Source organism: Pelophylax lessonae, assembly GCF_965119305.1.
Source record: "Pelophylax lessonae genome assembly, chromosome: 4".
NCBI classification, from domain to species: domain Eukaryota; kingdom Metazoa; phylum Chordata; class Amphibia; order Anura; family Ranidae; genus Pelophylax; species Pelophylax lessonae.
The window spans coordinates 653,265,297-653,290,780 of record NC_138771.1 but is presented as its reverse complement, the minus strand read 5'-3'; the positions used below and the strand labels follow the sequence as shown (position 1 = coordinate 653,290,780).

General features: G+C 48.2%; 1 protein-coding gene across 1 annotated transcript in view; it reads right to left on the bottom strand.

Annotated features, from left to right (window-relative positions):
* LOC309553462 (leucine-rich repeat and calponin homology domain-containing protein 4-like) overlaps nucleotides 1–25,484 on the bottom strand; it is a 134,519-nt gene that overhangs the window by 108,975 nt on the left and 60 nt on the right. The window contains exon 1 of the mRNA XM_082254670.1: nucleotides 25,308–25,484. This exon is cut by the window's right edge and continues 60 nt beyond it. Coding sequence (XP_082110796.1) covers nucleotides 25,308–25,484 — 177 coding nt within the window. The remainder of the gene's footprint in view (nucleotides 1–25,307) is intronic.

Here is a 25,484-nt window from a genome sequence, read left to right as displayed (position 1 = left end):
TTTTTGTGACACACCCCCCCCCCCCGCTCCGCCCGGGTCTCCCAGGAGGCCCAAGCGACCAGCCAGCACATACGTCGGCTGGCCGAAGAACCGAACAAAGCCAAAGCTAGCTTTGATCGGATCTAGTAACCCAGAAGCGATGTCATGACATCACTTCCGGTTAATGGAGCCTTAACTACTTACCGCCCACTGTCAAATGACGGCGGAGCGGTGCGGCTCTCGTTCTGGGACAACGTCAAATCACGGCGCCCCAAAACGGCCTCTCTCGCACGCCCATGGGGGCGCGCAGTGCGGCGATCATGTGTTGCTAAGACCCGGCGCAACCCCCATCTTGGTAAAGAGCCAATGAGTTGGCTCTTTACCCATGTGATCGGCTGTGTCCAATCACAGGCGGTCACTTGTAAACGAGAAAGTGTTGTTTATTGGTGCTCCTCGCCTCACACTGTCAGAGCGTGTGGCGAGGAGAGACGATCAGCGGCTCCTCCTCAAAGGGGAGCCTAGGACAGGTAATCAGGGCACCGATCATCAGTGCCCTGACTACAGAAAAGTTAAAAAACCGAGCCCACAGCGCCTACCATAAGTGCCCATAGTGCTGTCAGTCAGCGCCTGCTCATCTGTGCCCATCACGCTGCCAGTCAGTGCCACCCGGCACTGCCTATATCATATATATATATATATATATATATATATATATATATATATATATACATATACATATACATATACATACATATACATACATACACACACATATACACACATATACACAGATTGAGGCTTCTCTCGTTCAGCACAGATGTCGGATGTTTTACAGACCCTTCTCTTTCTCTCTCATAACATTGACATAGATTTTGTTCCTGTGTTTGTCTAAGGACTATAATGTCCCATCCCGGACAGATTTCGTGACACAGCAGGCTGGGAATATATAAACAGAGAATGAATAGAATTTTACAGCCGTGCCATGGCAACACCGAGTCACATGACCATGGTCTGCAATAGAACGCTGAAACTATATAAAAGGACTTTTTTTTTTCCCCCATTTAGAACACAATTCCAATTAAATGCAAAAAAAAAAAGTCTAAAAAAGAAAGGTTTTGTCGGATGTCGTATTCATTTTGTGAAGCAATGGCAAATAACTGGCTGCTATAAGAGAGCTATCCCCCCCCCCCCCCCGGTTGGTCATTGCTGCTCTTCTCGGTGATGACATAGTTGTCCTATAGACCGATGACATCACATCACCGCTGTCACACAATCACAGGTTGCACAGAGTGTGATGAAGTACAAGACTGGGGCCGGATGTGGTCGGCTGTCAGTTTACTTCTGCAAAAAGAGAAAAAAAAAAAAAAAAAAAAAAAAAAACTATGATCTTAGCAGCTGCTGGGGGATGGGAAGGAGGCATGACGGGGACTCCCGAAAGGCTGATGACAAGCAGAGCCGCCAGATGTGAGCACAAGGGATGTATAAATACCTCCCCACTATTATAGAGGAGAGGGTGCAAATCTTCCCTGACCTAACATGTATTCCTCCTCCCACCCCTCCATGTACTAATACAGAGAGCGCATCTACCTTCCCTGTACCCCAATACACCCAGCAGACAGAACAATCACCACTGATAGGTGAAGCGAGGAACTTTCATTATCTCCTGACAATGGCACCTGAAAGAAGTGGAAGATATTAGGCCACAAGTGAACATGTTGGCCCTGAAGTTGATGCATTCAAAGCAAGCAAAATGGACAAGTGTAAGGATCTGAGTGACTTGGACAAGGGTTAAATTGTAATGGCAAGAGCGGGGGGGGGGGGGCAGAGGGTCTCCAAACCTTCTACACAGAGAGCCAGTTTACTGTCCTTCTGACTTTAGGAGCTGGGACTGTCGGCAGTCCAAGTAGAAAATGCCCTACCACTGGCGCCGCTGGGAGGAACTCTGCCCCATCGTACTTGTTGCTGGGAGGAACTGCGCCCCATCGCTGGCACCGCTGGGAGGAACTGCGCCCCACTGCTGGGAGGAACTGCGCCCCATCGCTGGCACTGCTGGGAGGAACTCTGCCCAATTCCTTGTTGCTGGGAGGAACTGCGCCCCATCGCTGGCACCGCTGGGAGGAACTGCGCCCCACTGCTGGGAGGAACTGCGCCCCATCGCTGGCACCACTGGGAGGAACTGTGCCCCACTGCTGGGAGGAACTGCGCCCCATCGCTGGCACCGCTGGGAGGAACTGCGCCCCACTGCTGGTGCTGCTGTGCCCCATCACTGGCACTGCTGGGGGGGGTTTGGGGGAACTGCGCCCCATCGCTGGCACTGCTGGGAGGAACTCTGCCCAATCACTCTTGTAGCTGGGAGGAACTGCGCCCCATCGCTGGCACTGTGCCCCATCGCTGGGAGGAACTCTGCCCCATCACTCTTGTTGCTGGGAGGAACTGCGCCCCACTGCTGGTGCCGCTGTGCCCCATCGCTGGCACTGCTGGGAGGAACTCTGCCCAATCACTCTTGTTGCTGGGAGGAACTGCGCCCCATCGCTGGCACTGTGCCCCATCGCTGGAAGGAACTCTGCCCCATCACTCTTGTTGCTGGGAGGAACTGCGCCCCACTGCTGGTGCTGCTGTGCCCCATCGCTGGCACTGCTTGGGGGGGTTTGGGGGAACTGCGCCCCATCGCTGGCACTGCTTGGGGGGGGTTTGGGGGAACTGCGCCCCATCGCTGGCACTGCTTGGGGGGGGGGGGGGTTTGGGGGAACTGCGCCCCATCGCTGGCACTGCTTGGGGGGGGGGGGGGTTTGGGGGAACTGCACCCCATCGCTGGCACTGCTGGGAGGAACTCTGCCCAATCACTCTTGTTGCTGGGAGGAACTGCGCCCCATCGCTGGCACTGCTGGGAGGAACTCTGTCCCATCACTCTTGTTGCTGGGAGGAACTGCGCCCCATCGCTGGCACTGCTTGGGGGGGGGGTTTGGGGGAACTGCGCCCCATCGCTGGCACTGCTTGGGGGGGGGGGGTTTGGGGGAACTGCACCCCATCGCTGGCACTGCTGGGAGGAACTCTGCCCAATCACTCTTGTTGCTGGGAGGAACTGCGCCCCATCGCTGGCACTGCTGGGAGGAACTCTGCCCCATCACTCTTGTTGCTGGGAGGAACTGCGCCCCACTGCTGGTGCCGCTGTGCCCCATCGCTGGCACTGCTTGGAGGGGGTTTGGGGGAACTGCGCCCGATCACTGGCACCGCTGGGAGGAACTCTGCCCCATCACTCTTGTTGCTGGGAGGAACTGTGCCCTATCACTCTTGTTGCTGGGAGGAACTGTGCCCCACTGCTCGGAGGAACTTTGCCCTATCCCTAATGTTGCTGGGAGGAACTGCGCCCTACTGCTGGTGCCACTGCGCCCCACCGCTGGGAGGAACTGTGCCCCATCACTGGTGGTCAGAGGATTGCAGTGCAGGTTGTACCAGCTTGCTTCCCTCTCTGTGGTAATGAAGGAGGGCAGGAGGGACAGCCAGGCCAGGTACAGGATCTAATAGCACTGGTGAGACCCAAGATGCTAGCCCCCATGGTTGACAAGCTGCAAACCACTCTTTAACCCCCCCCCCATTGCATCCCGGGGAACAAGCTACACCCCCTGAGACAGGCTGCAACCACCACACAAAACCACCAACCCACCTGGTCTGTGGAGGGGTCCCTGGTGCTGGGGAGGTTGGGCACTGCAGTGCTGACTTAAAAGAATCTGCTAGCAGATACCACAGCATACCTTCAGAGGTCTAGTGAAGTCCACAGTGAGATGGGTCAGGGCTGTCTTGGTGGCAGAAGGGGGACCTGCATAATATGGGGTGGGTGGTTATAAAAGTTATGGCTGATCGGTGTCAGTCAGGTGTCAGTTAGTCCAACTCCAAGTCCAGATCCCTAAACCTCAAATGTTACTGCACAGCAGCCACCATCCAACCCCCACCATTGTGTCTTCTCCTCCACATAATCACTATTCATGCTTTCCCATCAACAATAAATGAGGACACCCATACAAGACGTTGAATAATGGCCACCAAGAGCCACGCCAAGACAACTCTGCTGAATGCAAATGATTGGAGCACACCTTCCCTCGTCTGATTCCGGTGTAAGCCGGCAGGGACTGGCACTCCATGGTCAGCCAGGAGGACAGCAGAGAAAAGCACAGCCAGTCCCATGCAGGCCTCTGCCAAACTCTCACACTAATTGCAGATTATCAGCCTGCAGAACTTCCGCAGTTCACACACTCTTCAATCAAGGATTTCCTCAACAACCCTGGGACATTATCCGTGGTGTGACCCCACAACCAGGACTTCCAATCCTCCCCTCTGCTGGGGACTTAACGACTTCCTGGCACAGGGAAAGTATGACTACAACTGCGAAGAATAACATTTTCCAGTGCAACTCCAGCAATGAGAAGCTTCTGATAAAGAAATGGTACAACAGCTGGATTCATATATCTACAAGCCCAGCACATCCAGTGCCCCCCCCCCCCTCCATGTCCTATGTCACGCTGCCAGTTTCCTTATGTTGTGGGGATCCGGTTGTCTCTCTCTGGATCTGGCAGGTGGCTCCCAGTATCACACATGGCACCCAGCATCCACATGACACCCCTCCACTGTCACTTTTGGGGACGGGAGTGCATGGTACTGGGTATCACAAATGGCACTGCCTCCGCTTCCACATTTGGGGCACTTTTTTGGGGGGGGGGGGGGGGAGGGGGCATGGCACTGGGTATCACATGGCACCAGCACCCACATGACACCTCTGCAGTGCCACATTTGGCACTTTTTGGGGGGGGGGGGGGGTGGTGCATGGCACTGGCACCCACACATTGCACTGACTCCGCTTCCACATTTGGCACTTTTTTTGGGGGGGGGGGGGGGAGTGCATGGCACTGGGTATCACATGACACTGCCTCCACTTCCACATTTGGTGGCACGTTTTTGGGGGGGGCATGGCACTGGGTATCACACATTGCACTGACTCCGCTTCCACATTTGGCACTTTTTTTGGGGGGGGTGGGGGGGAGTGTATGGCACTGGGTATCACATGGCACTGCCTCCGCTTCCACATTTGGTGGCACTTATTTTTTTTGGGGGGGGGGGGGGGGGTGGACATGGCACTGGGTATCACACATGGCACCAGCTCCCACATGACACCTCTCCACTGCCACATTTGCCACTTTATATGGGGGGGGGGGGGCATGGCACTGGGTTGTCACACATGGCACTGCCTCCGCTTCCACATTTGGCACTTTTTTTGGGGGTGGGGGCATGGCGCTGGGCATCACACACAGCACCAGCACCCACATGACACCTCTCCACTGCCACATTTGGCACTTTTTTTTGGGGGGGGGGGGGGTTGCATGGAACTGGCACTGGGTATCACACATGGCACTGCCTCTGCTTCCACATTTGGCACTTTCTTTGAGGGTGGGGGGGCATGGCACTGGGCATCACACACAGGGCACCAGCACCCACATGACACCCCCGCCACTGCCACATTTGGCATTTTTTTGGGAGGGGGTGCATGGCACTTGGTATCACACATGGCACCCCCATTTCCCTATTTAGGAAATTTTTCTGGGGTGTGCCACTGGGTATCACACATGGCACTGCAACCCACATGACACCCCCTCCACTGTCACATTTGACATGCTTTTTTTTGGGGGGGGGGGATGCATGGCACTGGGCATCACACATGGCACCAGATATCACACATGGCAACCCCTCCACTGTCACATTTGACATGGTTTTTTTTTTTGTGTGTGTGTGTGTGGGGGGGGGGGGGGGGTGGTTGGGTGGCGGCTCCGGATACTTCTTCCGCCTCAGATTGTCGCCCCCCCCCCCCCTCCTTTTCCTTAAGTCTTCTGGGACACATCACAGGTCCCAGAAGACTGTGGGACCAGTCACTAGGTGAAGCCCGGTTCTCGCATGTGCAGTAGGAAAGGCTTCACTTCCTGTATCCCTTCCTAGAGATGCCGATGCCAGCACCTGAAGCTTAATGAACAATGGGCTCGGGGTGAGGACATCGCTGGATCCCTGGACAGGTAAGTGTTCTTATAATAGAAGTGATCAGCTACAGGATTTGTAGCTGCTGATTTTTCATTTTTTTTGGGGGAGAGCCTGGAGGTCCTCTTTAACCACTTCACCCCCCAGGACGTTTCTGACACTTTGTTTACATGTAAAAATCTGTATTTTTGCTAGAAGATTACTTAGAACCCCCAAATGTTATATATATATATATATATATATATATATATATATATATATATAAATAAATAAGTAAAAAAAAAGATATGTTTTTTAGCAGAGACCCCAGAGAATAAAATGGAGATCGTTATAAATATTTTTTTTAATCGCACCGTATTTGCGCAGCGGTCTAACAAACGCAGCTTTTTTTTTGGAAATAATACTGTTTTTTTTAAATTAAAAAATAAGTAAGCAGTAAAAGTTAGCTCAATTTTTTTTCTATAATGTGAAAGATAATGTTACGCAGAGTAAATAGATACCCAACATGTCATGCTTCAAAATTGCGCACGCTCGTGGAATGGTGACACACATTGGTACTTAAAAATCCCCATAGGCGACACTTTTAAAATATCTACAGGTTACCAGCTTAGAGTTACAGAGGAGGTCTAGGGCTATAATTTTTGCTCTCGCTCTAACGATTGCGGCGATATCTCACATGTGTGGTTTGAACACCATTTACAGTGCGCTCCGAATCATATGCGATGTCTGTCTGGGGCTAACAAGGCCTGGTCCAGAAGTGGTTAAAAATGATGATTTAAATCCAATCCACCCTGCATAGCAAAGAGCCAAACAAAGCCGATCCGGCTGGAAATGGCTATAGTGCCGCTTACACCAGTCCTTTCCACTAGCTTCCAGATCCCGTGCGGCGCTGTGAACACAGGAGGTCGCTCACTTGGCACAGACGCCATACACAGAACACTTTGCACTCTCCCAGGCTGTGTGAATTGGATGTGGGTTTCCCTGCATCCGATTCGCATGACAGCACATCTCAGTGGCGGCTGCGGATTGCACGGGGGGGGTCCTGTATGTCTGACTCGGTTTCAGGCAAAAATTCGGGGCCAATTCAACCCTGAATCGGAGAACAAGGAAGCTGTGAGCCACATCCGTGTGAAGTGTGAACCCGGGCTTAATCAGAGGTTGACCGATTTGTTTGTTTTTTTTTTTGGGCCAATATCGATTTTTCGGCCACCTTTCAGGCCGATATCAGGTGCTGATAATCTGTACATTTAAAGCTTTTATTTTTACACGGTCCTTTTATATCATTTTTATGGCTGTCACAAGGAGGTAAACATCCCTTGTAACGGCATGGGCGGCGCATGCACCAGAGCGGTCGCTGGCTGCATGCAAAGTAAATATCCCCTAAACAGTGCAAGGGGCTCCGGGGGGGGGGGGGCACAGGGGGGGGGGAACGGCATGGGCGGCGCATGCAACAGAGCGGTCACTGGCTGCATGTAAAGTAAATTTCCCCTAAACAGTGCAAGTTTAGGAGATATTTACAGTACCTATAGGTAAGCCTTATCATAGGATCACCTATAGGTACAAGTTACAGAGGAGGGTTTACTTCCTCTCCAATACGCTCCAACCTATAGGAATGAGATTCCTGGGTCTTTAGTCATTTTTTCATCTAAAAAAAATCTTCTGTCCTCGTTGTTTTAACTTTGCATAGTAAAACATATTTTTTCTGCCAGTTACCTTATACAGCCTCTTTCCTGTCTGGTCCTTAGCCTAGACCAGTGATGGTGAACTTTGGCACTCCAGATGTTTTGGAACTACATTTGCCATGATGCTCAACCACACTGCAGAATGCAGGAACATCATGGGAAATGTAGTTCCAAAACATCTGGGGTGCCAAGCTTTGCCATTTCCCATGATGCTTAGCTACACTGCAGAGTGCATGAGCCTCATGGGAAATGTAGTTTGAAAACATCTGGGGGTGCCAAGGTTCACCATCACTGGCCTAGGCTAACGACATTATACACAGCTCTCTCTCTCTTGTGAGAGTTTGTCAGCAAGGGAGGAGAGGTAAGTCATAGGAGAGGCAAGGAGAGCTGCAGAGGTGGAGCTGGTTGGATGAGGGCAAAGATAACAGTAGACTGCAGAGATCCATGAGTATTCATCAAGAGAGGAATAATGTGCAGGCAAGCAGTGGTGTGAGTGTGTGTCTATAATAAATATATACACACACACATACATACATACATACATACATATATATATATATATATATACACATACATACATATATATATATATATATATATATACACATACATACATACATATATATATATATATACACATACATACATACATATATATATATATATACACATACATACATACATATATATATATATATACACATACATACATATATATATATATATACACATACATACATACATATATATATATATATATACACATACATACATACATATATATATATATATATATACACACATACATACATACATATATATATACACATACATACATATATATATACACATACATACATACATATATATATATATATACACATACATACATATATATATATATACACATACATACATACATATATATATATATATATATATATATACACATACATACATACATATATATATATATATATATACACATACATACATACATATATATATATATATATATACACATACATACATACATACATATATACACATACATACATACATATATACACATACATACATACATACATATATACACATACATACATACATACATATATACACATACATACATACATACATATATACACATACATACATACATACATATATACACATACATACATACATACATATATACACATACATACATATATATATATATATATATATATATATATATATATATATATATATATATATATATATATATATATATATACATATATACATATATACATATATATACACACATATACACACACACACCTGTGTGTCTGTGTAAATCCAGGAAGTGAACAGGCAGTAGCTTCAGCTGCCCACAGTTAAAATGGCTGCATCCAGAGGGAGGGAGGTTTCTGCAGCATATTTGGTACAGATCACAGTATATATAAAATATGCAAAGTGTTTGGAGGGAATAGAAAAGATGGTTTTATTACAAACTACACTGCTCAAAAAAAATAAAGGAGCACTTTGAAAACACATCAGATCTCAATGGGGAACAAATCTCATGCTGGATATCTATACTGGTAGGGACTGGGTAATGTGTTAGGATCTATACTGGTATGGACTGGGTAATGTGTTAGGATCTATACTGGTATGGACTGGGTAATGTGTTAGGATCTATACCGGTATGGACTGGGTAATGTGTTAGGGTCTATGCTGGTATGGACTGGGTAATGTGTTAGGATCTATGCTGGTATGGACTGGGTAAGGTGTTAGGATCTATACTGGTATGGACTGGGTAAGGTGTTATGATCTATACTGGTATGGACTGGGTAAGGTGTTATGATCTATACTGGTATGGACTGGGTAATGTGTTAGGGTCTATACCGGTATGGACTGGGTAATGTGTTAGGATCTATGCTGGTATGGACTGGGTAAGGTGTTAGGATCTATAGTGGTATGGACTGGGTAATGTGTTAGGATCTATACCGGTATGGACTGGGTAATGTGTTAGGGTCTATACCGGTATGGACTGGGTAATGTGTTAGGATCTATAGTGGTATGGACTGGGTAATGTGTTAGGATCTATACCGGTATGGACTGGGTAATGTGTTAGGGTCTATACTGGTAGGGACTGGGTAACGCGTAGGAAATTATGTCACATCAAAGGAAATGAAAATGTATCACCCTAAAGAGGGCTGAATTCAAAGACACCCCAAAAATCAAAGTGAAAAAATAATGCAGCAGGGGAGTCCATTTTACTGAAATTTCATTGCAGCAACTTAGAATGATCCTCAGTAGTTTGTATGGCTCCCAAGTGTTTGTATGCAAGCCTGACAATGTCAGGGCATGCTCCTAATGAGACGATGGATGGTGTCCTGGGGTATTTCCCCCAGATCTGGACCAGAACATCACTGAGTTCCTGAACAGACTGAGGTGCAACCTGGTGGCATCGGATGGTCGGAAACATAATGTCCCAGAGATGTGCTATAGGATTTAGGTCAGGGGAATGTGGGGGCATTCAAAGGTATCAATTCCTTCATCCTCCAGGAACTGGCTGCATACTCTCACCACATGAGGCCGGGCATTGTCGGGCACCAGGAGGAACCCAGGACCCACTGCACCAGTGTAGGGTCTGACAATGGGTCCAAGGATTTCATTCTGATACCCAATAGCAGTCAGGGTTCCATTGTCTATCCTGTAGAGGTCTGTGTGTCCCTCCATGGATTTGCCTCCCCCAGACCATCACTGACCACCACCAAACCGGTAATGCTGAACGATGTTACAGGCAGCATAACGTTCTCCATGGCTTCTCCAGTCCCTTTCATGTCTGTCACATGTACTCAGGGTGAACCTGCACTCATCTGTGATAAGCACAGGGTGCCAGTGGTGGAGCTGCCAATTCTGGTGTTCAATGGCAAATGCCAATCCAGCTCCACGGTGCCAAGTAATGAGCACAGGGCCCACTAGAGAGGATGTCGGGCCCTCAGGCCACCCTCATGAAGTCTTTGGTCAGAGACATTCACACCAGTGGCTGCTGGAGGTCATTTTGTAGGGCTCTGGCAGTGCTCATCCTGTTCCTCTGTGCACAAAGGAGCAGATACCGGTCCTGCTGATGGGTTGGGGATCTTCTATGGCCCTGTCCAGCTCTCCTAGAGTAACTGCCTGTCTACTGGAATCTCCTCCATGCTCCTGAGACTGTGCTGGGAGACACAGCAAACCTTCTGGCAATGCCACATATTGATGTGCCATCCTGGAGGGGTTGGACTGCCTGTGCAACCTCTATAGCAGAGATATGCAAACTGTGGCCCTCCATATGTTGCAGAACTATATGTCCCACGAGGCATAGCAAGACTCTGATAGCAACAAGCATGACACTCAGAGGCAGAGGCATGATGGGACTTGTAGTTTTGTAACAGCTGGAGGGCCACAGTTTGCATATCCCTACTCTATTAGGTCCAGGTATCTCCTCATGCTACCAGTAGTGACACTGACCATAGCCAAATGCAAAACTAATGAAAAACAGTCAGAAAAGATGAGTAGGGAAAAAAACATCAGTGGCCTCCACCTGTAAACCCATTCCTGTGTTGGAGGTCTCATTGTTGCCCATCTAGTGCACCTGTTCATTTCATTAACACCAAAGCAACTGAAACTGATTATCAACCCCCTCTGCTACTTATCTGACCAGATCAAGATCCCAGGAGTCAAATTCACTTGATGCTATACTCTGAATAAAAGGTTTTTTTTTTTTTTGAGCATTGTATGTGAGCAGACTGCAGTTCCTCTTTAACTGCAACAATGTATTTGAAGGGATTGCGATTGTCTGGCCTTGGGCTCAGAATGTGGTCATTGTTCACTGGAGAGTCCAACAAACCAATGTATATTATTATTATTATAATAGAGGATTTATTCTTCTAGGACTGGTATATAACCCGGCTCTGTGTTCTTATCTCAATGAATTGCTATAAGTATCCCACATGAGTGTGTGATTATATATATATATATTATATACACATACATACACACACAGTGCCTTGCGAAAGTATTCGGCCCCCTTGAACTTTGCGACCTTTTGCCACATTTCAGGCTTCATACATAAAGATATAAAACTGTAATTTTTTGTGAAGAATCAACAAGTGGGACACAATCATGAAGTGGAATGAAATTTATTGGATATTTCAAACTTTAACAAATAAAAAACGGAAAAATTGGACGTGCAAAATTATTCAGCCCCCTTAAGTTAATACTTTGTAGCGCCACCTTTTGCTGCGATTACAGCTGTAAGTCGCTTGGGGTATGTCTCTATCAGTTTTGCACATCGAGAGACTGACATTTTTGCCCATTCCTCCTTGCAAAACAGCTCGAGCTCAGTGAGGTTGGATGGAGAGCGTTTGTGAACAGCAGTTTTCAGTTCTTTCCACAGATTCTCGATTGGATTCAGGTCTGGACTTTGACTTGGCCATTCTAACACCTGGATATGTTTATTTGTGAACCATTCCATTGTAGATTCTGCTTTATGTTTTGGATCATTGTCTTGTTGGAAGACAAATCTCCGTCCCAGTCTCAGGTCTTTTGCAGACTCCATCAGGTTTTCTTCCAGAATGGTTCCTGTATTTGGCTCCATCCATCTTCCCATCAATTTTAACCATCTTCCCTGTCCCTGCTGAAGAAAAGCAGGCCCAAACCATGATGCTGCCACCACCATGTTTCACAGTGGGGGATGGTGTGTTCAGGGTGATGAGCTGCGTTGCTTTTACGCCAAACATAACATTTTGCATTGTTGCCAAAAAGTTTGATTTTGGTTTCATCTGAGCAGAGCTCCTTCTTCCACATGTTTGGTGTCTCCCAGGTGGCTTGTGGCAAACTTTAAACAACACTTTTTATGGATATCTTTAAGAAATGTCTTTCTTCTTGCCACTCTTCCATAAAGGCCAGATTTGTGCAGTATACGACTGATTGTTGTCCTATGGACAGAGTCTCCCACCTCATAGTTACATAGTAGGTGAGGTTGAATAAAGACAACAGTCCATCCAGTTCAACCTGTGTAGGTGTGTGTGGCTGTACTCCTCTCCCATACCCCTGAATGTTCTGATCCTTGAGATGTAAGTCTAATAGTCTTTTGAAAGCCACCATACTACCTGCAGAAACCACCTCTTGTGGTAGAGAATTCCACAATCTTGTAGCCCTAACAGTAAAGAACCCCCCGCGTTGCCTAAGGTTAAAACGCTGCTCCTCTAATCGCATTGTATGCCCCCGAGTCCTCATGCAATCCCTTCGACTGAACAGCTTTTTTTCTAAGCTGAGATCCCCATTGAGATATTTAAAAATTGCTATCATGTCCCCCCTCAGGCGTCTCTTCTCCAGGGAGAATAAATCAAGCGATTGCAGATGCTCCTCATAGTCAAGGTCCTCCAATCCCCTAATTAGTTTAGTTGCCCTTCTCTGGACTCTCTCCAGCTCCAACACATCCCTCCTGAGGACTGGCGACCAGAACTGGACAGAATACTCCAGATGTGGTCGGACCAGAGTTTTATAAAGTGGAAGGATTATAGTCTTATCTCTGGAATACATCCCTTTCTTTATGCATGCTAATATTCTGCTGGCCTTGGCAGCTGCTGCTTGACATTGCATGCTGTTGCCTAGTCTATTATCCACCGAGACTCCCAGATCTTTCTCCATTTTTGATTCCCCCAAGGGTTCCCCTCCTAACGTGTATTGTGTTTTTATGTTTCTAGTCCCCAAGTGTAAAACCTTACACTTCTCCACGTTAAACCTCATTTGCCATGTCGTTGCCCACTCCGTTATTTTGTCCAGGTCATCCTGTAGGATATCTGCTTCATGCTGTGCAGTTATTGCCCTGCCCAATGTTTTGTCATCTGCAAAAACTGATATCGAACTACTGATCCCGTCCTCAATGTTGTTTATGAATAAATTGAACAAGGTTGGTCCTAGGACTGAGCCTTGGGGGACCCTGCTTACTACCTCAGACCAGTCTGAGTATGCTCTATTTATTACCACCCTTTGGACACGCCCTTTTAGCCAATTCCGTATCCAAGAGCAAACCCTGCTATCGATACCTGCAGACCTTATTTTATAAATTAAGCGCTTGTGGGGAACTGTATCAAACGCCTTAGCGAAATCCAAGTACACCACATCCATTGGTCTCCCCCTATCTAGCTCACAGCTCACCTCCTCGTAGAATGTTAAGAGATTGGTTTGACAAGAACGCCCATTTGTTAAAACGTGCTGATTACTGCTGATGATGTTGTTGTCCTTAGCAAACTCTAAGATATAGTCCCTTATCATCCCCTCCAGAAGTTTACATACTACTGATGTCAGACTGACAGGCCTATAATTTCCCGGTATATGCCTCTGACCCTTTTTGAATATCGGAATTATGTTAGCTTTCTTCCAATCCCCTGGTACATCTCCTGTCCTAATACTGTCAGCAAAGATCAGGAACAGTGGTCTGGATATAACCTTACTGAGTTCCTTGAGTACTCTCGGATGTACGCCATCCGGGCCTGGTGATTTGTTTGTGTTAAGTTTATCCAGCCTTTCCCTGATTTCACCCTCTGTTAGCCATAGTGGCAAGTCCTGTGTATTACTACTAACCATACAGTCATGGTCAGTGTACCCCTCCGTTTCCTGTGTAAAGACTGACGAGAAAAAAGCATTCAGCACGGTTGCTTTTTCAGTGTCCTCTGTAACCATCCTCCCATCATCGCTAATTATGTGTGCAATATGCTCTGCCCTAGTTTTTTTGCTGTTGATATATTTAAAGAATTTCTTTGGGTTTTTTTTACTATCCTCCGCTATTTGTCTCTCAAAGTTGATTTTAGCCATCTTGATTTTGTGTTTACTTTTCTTATTTGCCTCCTTGTATTGGTCGAAAGCCAATACTGTGCCCTCTGATTTATATTTCCTGAATCAGCTGTAGATCTCTGCAGTTCATCCAGAGTGATCATGGGCCTCTTGGCTGCATCTCTGATCAGTCTTCTCCTTGTATGAGCTGAAAGTAGAGGGACGGCCAGGTCTTCGTAGATTTGCAGTGGTCTGATACTCCTTCCATTTCAATATTATCGCTTGCACAGTGCTCCTTGGGATGTTTAAAGCTTGGGAAATCTTTTTGTATCCAAATCCGGCTTTAAACTTCTCCACAACAGTATCTCGGACCTGCCTGGTGTGTTCCTTGTTCTTCATGATGCTCTCTGCGCTTAAAACGGACCTCTGAGACTATCACAGTGCAGGTGCATTTATACAGAGACTTGATTACACACAGGTGGATTCTATTTATCATCATTAAGTCATTTAGGTCAACATTGGATCATTCAGAGATCCTCACTGAACTTCTGGAGAGAGTTTGCTGCACTGAAAGTAAAGGGGCTGAATAATTTTGCACGCCCAATTTTTCAGTTTTTTATTTGTTAACAAAGTTTGAAATATCCAATAAATTTTGTTCCACTTCATGATTGTGTCCCACTTGTTGATTCTTCACAAAAAATTACAGTTTTATATCTTTATGTTTGAAGCCTAAAATGTGGCAAAAGGTCGCAAAGTTCAAGGGGGCCGAATACTTTCGCAAGGCACTGTGTGTATGTGTATATATATATATATATATATATATATATATATATATATATATATACACATATACACATACACACACACTATATCTATTTGTATGAAACAAACCTTAACTGCTTGCCAAGCAGCTGCCATAATTTTACGGTAGGTCGGCCCGCAAAATGACGTACCTGTATGTAGCTTTACAGGACTGCTAGTGGGGGCGCAAGTGCGCTGCCTCATTGGCCACAGGGGGAGCCAATCAGCGTGTCCGGCGGCCACGATGTCCGCCGGGCACCCACGATTTCTCCCCGTGGAGACAGAACGGCGGTCTTTCCGATGTAAACACAGCAGACCGCTGTTCTGTCAGTTATGAACACAGGGATCCTCCTATTTAGGAACACAGGTCTCTGTGTTCATCCAGTGAGTCCATCCCCCACACAGTTAGAAAGCACCCCCTAGGGACCGTTCGATCACCCACAGGTGTTAACCCCTTCCCTGCCAGTGTCATTATTACAGTAACAGTGCATATTTTTAGCACCGATTACTGTAGTAATGTCACTGGTCCCCCCAAAAGTGTCAAAAATGTCAGTCAGGGGTCCGATCTGTCCGCTGCAATGTCACAGTCCTGAAAAAAAAAAAAAAAAAAAAAAAAAAAAACTTGCTACCATTAATAGAAAAAAACAAAGATGACAAATCTTTCCCCTAGTTCGTAGACGCGATAACTTTTGCGCAAACTAATATACACTTACTGGGATTTTTTTTTATACCAAAAATATGTGGCAGAATACATATTGTTGTTTTTTTAGGAATATTATATAGCAGAAAGTACAATTTTTTTTTTCAGAACGCTCTTTTTTTGTTTATAGCACACTCTGACCATCTCCTGTACCGGTTCCCGGCACGCTCTGACCATCTCCTGTACCGGTTCCCCGCACGCTCTGACCATCTCCTGTACCGGTTCCCGGCACGCTCTGACCATCTCCTGTACCGGTTCCCGGCACGCTCTGACCATCTCCTGTACCGGTTCCTGGCACGCTCTGACCATCTCCTGTACCGGTTCCTGGCACGCTCTGACCATCTCCTGTACCGGTTCCTGGCACGCTCTGACCATCTCCTGTACCGGTTCCCGCACGCTCTGACCATCTCCTGTACCGGTTCCCGGCACGCTCTGACCATCTCCTGTACCGGTTCCCCGCACGCTCTGGCCATCTCCTGTACCGGTTCCCGGCACGCTCTGACCATCTCCTGTACCGGTTCCCGGCACGCTCTGGCCATCTCCTGTACCGGTTCCCGGCACGCTCTGACCATCTCCTGTACCGGTTCCCGCACGCTCTGACCATCTCCTGTACCGGTTCCCGCACGCTCTGACCATCTCCTGTACCGGTTCCCGCACGCTCTGACCATCTCCTGTACCGGTTCCTGCACGCTCTGACCATCTCTTGTACCGGTTCCCGCAAGCTCTGGCCATCTCCTGTACCGGTTCCCGCACGCTCTGACCATCTCCTATACCGGTTCCCCGCACGCTCTGGCCATCTCCTATACCGGTTCCCGCACGCTCTGACCATCTCTTGTACCGGTTCCCGCACGCTCTGACCATCTCCTATACCGGTTCCCCGCACGCTCTGGCCATCTCCTGTACCGGTTCCCGCACGCTCTGGCCATCTCCTGTACCGGTTCCCGCACGCTCTGACCATCTCCTGTACCGGTTCCCGCACGCTCTGACCATCTCCTGTACCGGTTCCCGCACGCTCTGACCATCTCCTGTACCGGTTCCCCGCACGCTCTGACCATCTCCTGTACCGGTTCCCACACGCTCTGACCATCTCCTGTACCGGTTCCCGCACGCTCTGACCATCTCCTGTACCGGTTCCTGCACGCTCTGACCATCTCTTGTACCGGTTCCCGCAAGCTCTGGCCATCTCCTGTACCGGTTCCCGCACGCTCTGACCATCTCCTGTACCGGTTCCCGCAAGCTCTGGCCATCTCCTGTACCGGTTCCCGCACGCTCTGACCATCTCCTGTACCGGTTCCCGCACGCTCTGACCATCTCCTGTACCGGTTCCCGCACGCTCTGACCATCTCCTGTACCGGTTCCCGCACGCTCTGACCATCTCCTGTACCGGTTCCCGCACGCTCTGACCATCTCCTGTACCGGTTCCTGCACGCTCTGACCATCTCTTGTACCGGTTCCCGCAAGCTCTGGCCATCTCCTGTACCGGTTCCCGCACGCTCTGACCATCTCCTGTACCGGTTCCCGCAAGCTCTGGCCATCTCCTGTACTGGTTCCCGCAAGCTCTGACCCACACTGAAGGTCCCCAATATCTAGAATGTTGACCACTACTGCCCTATGTGAAAGAGAAGAGGAGATAATGATATGCCCTAAAGTCCTAACACTTCCTGTCCTGACAATGCTCATTGCACACAGTACGGGTGAGTGTTGTCACCAAGTGGGGGGAAAACAAAAAAAAAAAAAACAAATGGAAAAAGAAAAAAAAGGAGGAGAAAGAGAAAAGAGGAGAAAGAGAAAGAGAAAAAAAAGGAGGAGAAAGAGAAAAAAAAGGAGGAGAAAGAGAAAAAAAAAGGAGGAGAAAGAGAAAAAAAAGGAGGAGAAAGAGAAAAAAAAGGAGGAGAAAGAGAAAGAAAAGAGGAGAAAGAAAAGAGGAGAAAGAAAAGAGGAGAAAGAAAAGAGGAGAAAGAAAAGAAAAAGAAAAAGGGGAAAAAGGAGAAAAAAAATGAAAAAAAAAAAATAGAAAAGAAATGAAAAGAGAAGAAGAGGAAAGATAAAATAAAAACAGAAGAAGTAAAGAAAAAGATAAAGAAAAGAAGGCAAAGGAAAAAGAGAAAAAAAAAAAAAGGAGGAAAGAAAAAGTGAGAGAGAAAAAAGTAAAAAGAGGAGAAAAGAGGAAACAAAAAGGAAGAGAAAAGAGAAAAGAAAAAAAATGACCACCAGGTAAAAATGAACCATAAAAACATAAAAAAAAAAAAAAAAAGGCCTGGAAAAAAGAAAACTAATGCAGTCATCATATGTAAGGATTGTTCAGCTACAATATATGACATTTCTGTTCCTAGGTTTATGTACACTTTAATTATACAACACCCCATTGTAGAGCGGCCATGTCACATTAGAATACACCAATCAGAAATAAGAGCTGTATACCCCCCGTGTACCCCCCTGCCTCTCCCAGCCCCCCCCCCCCCCCCGCCCGGTCCTATTTATGGAAGTGTTTTCCTATTGGTACATGGTTTGGTTTGGTTTGGTTGGGATTGCTGTAGATGAGAAGCGGCCGTCCTGCAGGTTCTGGGATAAGCCCCCCCCCGGTGTACTCTGGGGACGGTGATCTGGGACGGACACACAGCGGTAGTGGATAATTCCTGGCACATGTCTGCACAGATGGGGGGCGCATTCCTCTCCTGTCATCAGACTGGAATCTATACCAGGAACCCTCCACTTTATTACAGGACGTACCCCACCGCTACATCACATAGAGCCGCCAACCATCCCCCCCTCGCTGGGGGCACCTCCCATTATCTGATGCCCCCCGCACAGCTTTGAAGTGATAAAATCCATCTAGAAGTATAGAAAAAAAAAAGTAAGAAACTCTGGAAAAGATCAGAATATCCAAAACAGATATTCAGGGGGTGGCGGGGATTCTTGTATCTCCCACACCTGGGGAGATCGGTGTGCACTCCGGAGAGGACTCCATCTATAAATATCACACAAGAATAACTGACACTCATTTATTAAAAAAAAAGTGACAGTTATACTAATTTTTTTATGTACCCAACCAACCTCCAACCCCCACCAAGATAAATTCCCCCTCCACCACATCCGCTCCCGTTTCTGGGGATCAATTCTCCCAACTGCAGGCCTGGGAACCAGCAGAGGGGAGGGTGCTCAGCAGAGGGAAGGATGGGGAAGCTCAGCAAAGGGGGGGGGAATGGAAAAGCTCAGCAAAGGGGGGGGGAATGGAAAAGCTCAGAAGAGGCGGGTGGGGGGGGAATGGAAAAGCTCAGAAGAGGCGGGGGGGGGGGGGGAAGAATGGAAAAGCTCAGAAGAGGGGGGGGGGGGGGAAGAATGGAAAAGCTCAGAAGAGGGGGGGAGAAGAATGGAAAAGCTCAGAAGGGGGGGGGGGGAGAATGGAAAAGCTCAGAAGAGGGGGGGGGGGGGAGAATGGAAAAGCTCAGAAGGGGGGGGGGAATGGAAAAGCTCAGAAGGGGGGGGGGGAATGGAAAAGCTCAGAAGGGGGGGGGGGAATGGAAAAGCTCAGAAGGGGGGGGGGGGGAATGGAAAAGCTCAGAAGGGGGGGGGGGAATGGAAAAGCTCAGAAGGGGGGGGGGGAATGGAAAAGCTCAGAAGGGGGGGGGGGGAATGGAAAAGCTCAGAAGGGGGGGGGGAATGGAAAAGCTCAGAAGGGGGGGGGGAATGGAAAAGCTCAGAAGGGGGGGGGGAATGGAAAAGCTCAGAAGAGGGGGGGGGAATGGAAAAGCTCAGAAGAGGGGGGGGGGAATGGAAAAGCTCAGAAGAGGGGGGGGGGAATGGAAAAGCTCAGAAGAGGGGGGGGGGGGGAGTCTGCAGGGGGGGAGCGGGGGGAAGCTCAGCAGAGGCAGGGGGGACAGCAGGCGGGGGGGGGCAGCAGGGAGCTCAGCAGAGGCGGGGGGGAGCAGGGAGCTCAGCAGAGGCGGGGGGGGGGGAGCAGGGAGCTCAGCAGAGGCGCGGGGGGGGGGGGGGGAGCAGGGAGCTCAGCAGAGGCGCGGGGGGGGGGGGGAGCAGGGAGCTCAGCAGAGGCGCGGGGGGGGGGGGAGCAGGGAGCTCAGCAGAGGCGCGGGGGGGGGGGGAGCAGGGAGCTCAGCAGAGGCGCGGGGGGGGGGGGAGCAGGGAGCTCAGCAGAGGCGGGGGGGGGGAGCGGGGAGCTCAGCGAATATCTCCTACCTAACAAGATCCCACAAGGAAGGCGTGTTACATCACTTCCAATGTCTGCACCCCCATTACCATCAATGGAGGGAGAAGAAGACATCCAACGTGTCACTAAAGAGAACCTGTCACAACAAATAGTATCACGCAGGCAGGGGACTTTTGGTCAACTACTGTATGTGATATAAACAAAGCTTTGGTAGGAAAAAAAAAAAAAAATACAAATAAAGCAACACTCCCCCCTCCAAAAAAATAAATAATGAGATCACCCCACCCCCATATACACAGAAACAAACACATTGGGGACGCCTTGCAATGTTGGTTGCACTACACCAGTTACATATCACTGCACATGCTGGAGTGACACAGGCCCGCTATTCACAGTTACACTATAACTATAGGCAAAACCTTTTCTTATAATTTTAGATTGAGTGGAGGGATTGGACCCCCCCCCCCGTCTTTATTGCTGTCTGTGTCCCCGTTGGAGAGATTCACCCTATTTCTTCTGGTGACCATTATCATTGCAAGGTCCTCAGGAAGGATGTGCTGGAATTGGAGAAAGTCCAGAGAAGGGCAACAAAAATAAATTAGGGGAATGGAGGACATCAGCTATGAGGAAAGACTACAAGCACTGAACTTATTCTCTCTGGAGAAGAGACGATTGAGGGGGGATATGATATCAATGTACAAATACTGTACTGGTGACCCGAGCATAAGGAACAAACTATTCAGAGAAAGGGAATTCAATAAGACACGTGGCCACTCACTAAAACTAGAGGAAAAGCAGTTTAACCTTAAAATACGTAAGGGGTTCTTCACTGTAAGAGCGGTAAGGATGTGGAATTCTCTTCCACGAGCAGCGGTATCAGCAGGGAGCATCAACAGTTTCAAGCTGCACGATTCTGTCGCACAAAGAAAAGCACATTAAAAAAAAAAAATCACGCAAAGCTTGTTCCTGAAAAAAAAAAAAGAAGAGAAGAAGAGCAGGAGCTTCTTTTGGGCGACAAACGAGCATAGGGCAGTTAAACTCATGGGCTGCCCAATGTGCGACAAGCAGAAACTTGTGTAAATTGCACTGTCACAAGTCTTGGTCTCCTCCAGGCCTGCAGTCGAACTTCTCCAAGTCAACGTTAATACATCTCAAAGGAAAACCAATCTTCTCTTGGCCTACAGTTGACCTTCTCCTGGCCTGCAGCTGACCTCCTCTAAGTCAACGTTAGTAATACATCTCAAAAGGAAAACCAATGAATGTTGACTTTGAGGAGGTCAACTGCAGGCCAAGAGAAGGTTAGTTTTCCCTTTGAGATGTATTACTTTCTCTTGGCCCGCAGCTGACCTCCTCTAAGTCAACGTAGTAATACATCTCAAAAGGAAAACCAATGGTGACTTAGAGGAGGTCAACTGCGGGCCAAAAGAAAGTTGGTTTTCCTTTGAGATGTATTATTAAACGTTGACTTAGAGGAGGTAAGCTGCAGGCCAGGAGAAGGTCAACTGTGGGCAAAGAGAAAGTAATACATCTCAAAAGGAAAACAAACCTTTTCTTGGCCTGCAGTTGACCTCTTCTAAGTCAACGTTAGTAATACATCTCAAAAGGAAAACCAACAAATGTGACTTTGAGGAGGTCAACTGCAGGCCAAGAGAAAGTATAACATCTCAAAAGGAAAACTAACCTTCTCTTGGCCTGCAGTTGACCTCCTCAAAGTCACATTTGTTGGTTTTCCTTTTGAGATGTATTACTAATGTTGACGTAGAGGAGGTCAACTGCGGGCCAAGTCAACGTTAGTAATACATCTCAAAAAGAAAACCAACGTTGACATAGAGGTGGTCAACTGCGGGCCAAGAGAAAGTTGGGTTTCCTTTGAGATGTATTATTAACGTTGACTTAGAGGAGGTCAGCTGCAGGCCAGGGTAAGGTCAACTGCAGGCCAAGAGAAGGTTAGTTTTCCTTTTGAGATGTTATACTTTCTCTTGGCCCGCAGTTGACCTTACCCTAGCCTACAGCTGACCTCCTCTAAGTCAACGTTAATAATACATCTCAAAGGAAACCCAACTTTCTCTTGGCCCGCAGTTGACCACCTCTAGGTCAACGTTGGTTTTCCTTTTGAGATGTATTATTAACGTTGACTTAGAGGAGGTCAGGTGCAGGCCAGGAGAAGGTCAACTGTGGGCCAAGAGAAAGTAGTATATCTCAAAAGGAAAACAAACCTTCTCTTGGCCTGCAGTTGACCTCCTCCTGGCCCACCGTTGACCTCCTCTAAGTCAACATTAGCTGGTTTTCCTTTTGAGATGTATTCTTAACGTTGACTTATGAGGTCAACTGCGGGCCAAGAGAAGGTTAGTTTTCCTTTTGAGATGTGTTACTTTCTCCTGGCCTGCAGTTGACCTTCTCTAAGTCAACGTTAATAGATCTCAAAGGAAAACCAACTTTCTCTTGGCCTGCAGCTGACCTCCTCCTGGTCAACGTTAATATATCTCAGAGGAAAACCAAAGGTCCTCCTGGCCTGCGGCTGAATTCCTGCTGACCTGCAGGTCATCTCCTTCCAGTCAACCTCCTCCTGACCCGCTTCATACGGGTTTTGCAATGCTGTAGACTGAAATGCAAAACCCGTCCGACATGAAAAAAAAGACCAATCTACATGGGTCCATAAGACGACTGAAAGCAGCTTTAGAAAAGACATGAACATGTATGAATATAATGAGATTTCAGTGATTGGATTACATCTACAGAGCCGGGAACTTTGAGGGAGAGATTCCGGAGACCCTACGAGGTATAAGAAGCCGGCTGGGAATACATTGTCCTGGTTTTTGGGGTAAACCTGTCACAAATCAATATTAGTACATCTCAAAGGAAAACCGATCTCAGACCGACATCAAACCGAACCGATCTAAGACAGACACCAAACCGATCTCACAAGCACGCCATTTTTCTGCATCTGACTTGCTTCCAAGCCTGGGGCCCCTATAGACAAACCCCCAATCATTGGACCCCAACAAGTCCTTCCATATAACAGAGACTGGCAGTCACCTCCTTCCACCCACAATTCCTACAAAGTCCAACAAATCTTCTCCAACTTCACCGAGAGACCAAACCCAATGAGAGCCTCTGAGATGAGGATTGTGTACTCAGATAAGAGTACCCCATTACTGCACCCCTTTCCATACCGCTGTAAGGGAGGTCACCATAGAGGAGGGTCCCTATATCTTCCCTCCTCATGTCAAGTAAGGGCCCCTACCTGGTATTACTCTTCCAGTAGAGGTCAGTCAGGTGGGGTTCAGTGCTTGGGCCACCACTGTTTTTGGGTCAGTGCTGGGGCCACCACTGTTTTTGGGTCAGTGCAGGGGCCACCACTGTTTTTGGGTCAGTGCAGGGGCCACCACTGTTTTTGGGTCAGTGCAGGGGCCACCACTGTTTTTGGGTCAGTGCAGGGGCCACCACTGTTTTTGGGTCAGTGCAGGGGCCACCACTGTTTTTGGGTCAGTGCAGGGGCCACCACTGTTTTTGGGTCAGTGCTGGGGTCACCACTGTTTTTGGGTCAGTGCTGGGGCCACCACTGTTTTTGGGTCAATGCTGGGGTCACCACTGTTTTTGGGTCAATGCTGGGGTCACCACTGTTTTTGGGGTCAGGTCACTGTGTGTACCAGGCCAGCCAATGAGAAAGGGTAGAGGGTCAGGGGGCTCTGACTCTCACCCACTCAGGTCAGGTGGGTTGGGTGATAGCTCCGCCTCTCAGGTCAGGTGAGTTGGATGGCACACTGGTTTAGGGGGGTCACACAAGCATATTGTTGTGAGTATTGGGGTGACACTGCTATGGGGGTCATATACTGGTTTGGGGGTCACACAACAAAATTGTGTGTATTTGGGTCACACACTTCTATGGGGTCAGAATTGAGGGGGCCACAATAATACTGGGGTCACACACTGGTTTGTGGTCAGTATTTTTAGGGAGACACACAGGTTTGGGGGGGTCACGCAATAATAAGTGGTCAGTATTAGGGTGGCACACTGGTTTTAGGGGGGGAGGGGGTGGGGGGTCACATAAGGATACTGCTCTAAATATTGGGGTCTCTCACTCATATGGGGACAATATTGGGGTGACACACTAATGGAGTCAGTACTGGGGTCACACAACAAAACAGTTGTGTACATTGGGGTTACACAAGGATATGGGGGGTCCATATTGGGGTGACATACTGGTTTGGGGTCAATGATGGGGGGGGGGGTCACACAATATGGTTGTCAGTATTGGGGGCCACACAATGATTCTGGGGGTAACACACTGGTTTGGGGGTCATTATTGGGGTCACATATATGGTTATTGGGGTCACATATATGGTTATTGGGGTCAGACAAAGATATGGGGATCGTTATTGGGATGACACGACGGTTTGGGGCCACTAATGGGGTCACATGAGAATATTGCTGTCAGTACTGGGGGTGACACACTGATATTGGGGGGGGGGGGGGGGTTACATATACTGATAATGAGGGGTCACACACTGACTTGGGATTGGGAATTGAGGTCACATATCTCGATATTGGGGTCACATATCTCAATATTAGGGGCACACACTGACTTGGGGCCGGTATTGGGGCCACAGACTGGTATGGGGGTCACATATCTCTATATTGGGGTCACATACTGACTTGGGGCCAGTATTGGGGTCAACTATCGATATATTGGGGTCACATATCAATATATTGGGGTCACATACTGACTTGGGACCAGTATTGGGGTCACATATCACAATATTGGGGTCACACACGGATATGGGGTGAGTATTGGGGTCACATATCTCTATATTGGGGTCAAACACTGACTTGGGGCCAGTATTGGGGTCAACTATCGATATATTGGGGTCACATATCAATATATTGGGGTCACATACTGACTTGGGGCCAGTATTGGGGTCACATATCTCTATATTGGGGTCACACACTGACTTGGGACCAGTATTGGGGTCACAGACTGGTATGGGGGTCACATATCTCTATATTGGGGTCACACACGGATATGGGGTGAGTATTGGGGTAACACACCATCACGGGGGGTCTCCCCTCCTGTCACCCGCTGGGGTGAGGTGTTAGCCCCGCCCCCTCGTGGGTTACACACATACATATACATTATTATTGGGGTCAGTCTCACCCGCTCGGGTCAGGTCGGTGAGGTCGTAGCTCCGCCCCCTCTCGGGTATACTCCTCAGTCTCCGGCCGCTCAGGTTGAGGTCCCCGGTCCGGGCCGCCTCCTCCAGGGCTCTCTCGGCACTCCTCCTCCCCCCTCCCGGTCGGTGTAGATCGCTCTCTCCCTCTCCGCCGCCTTCCT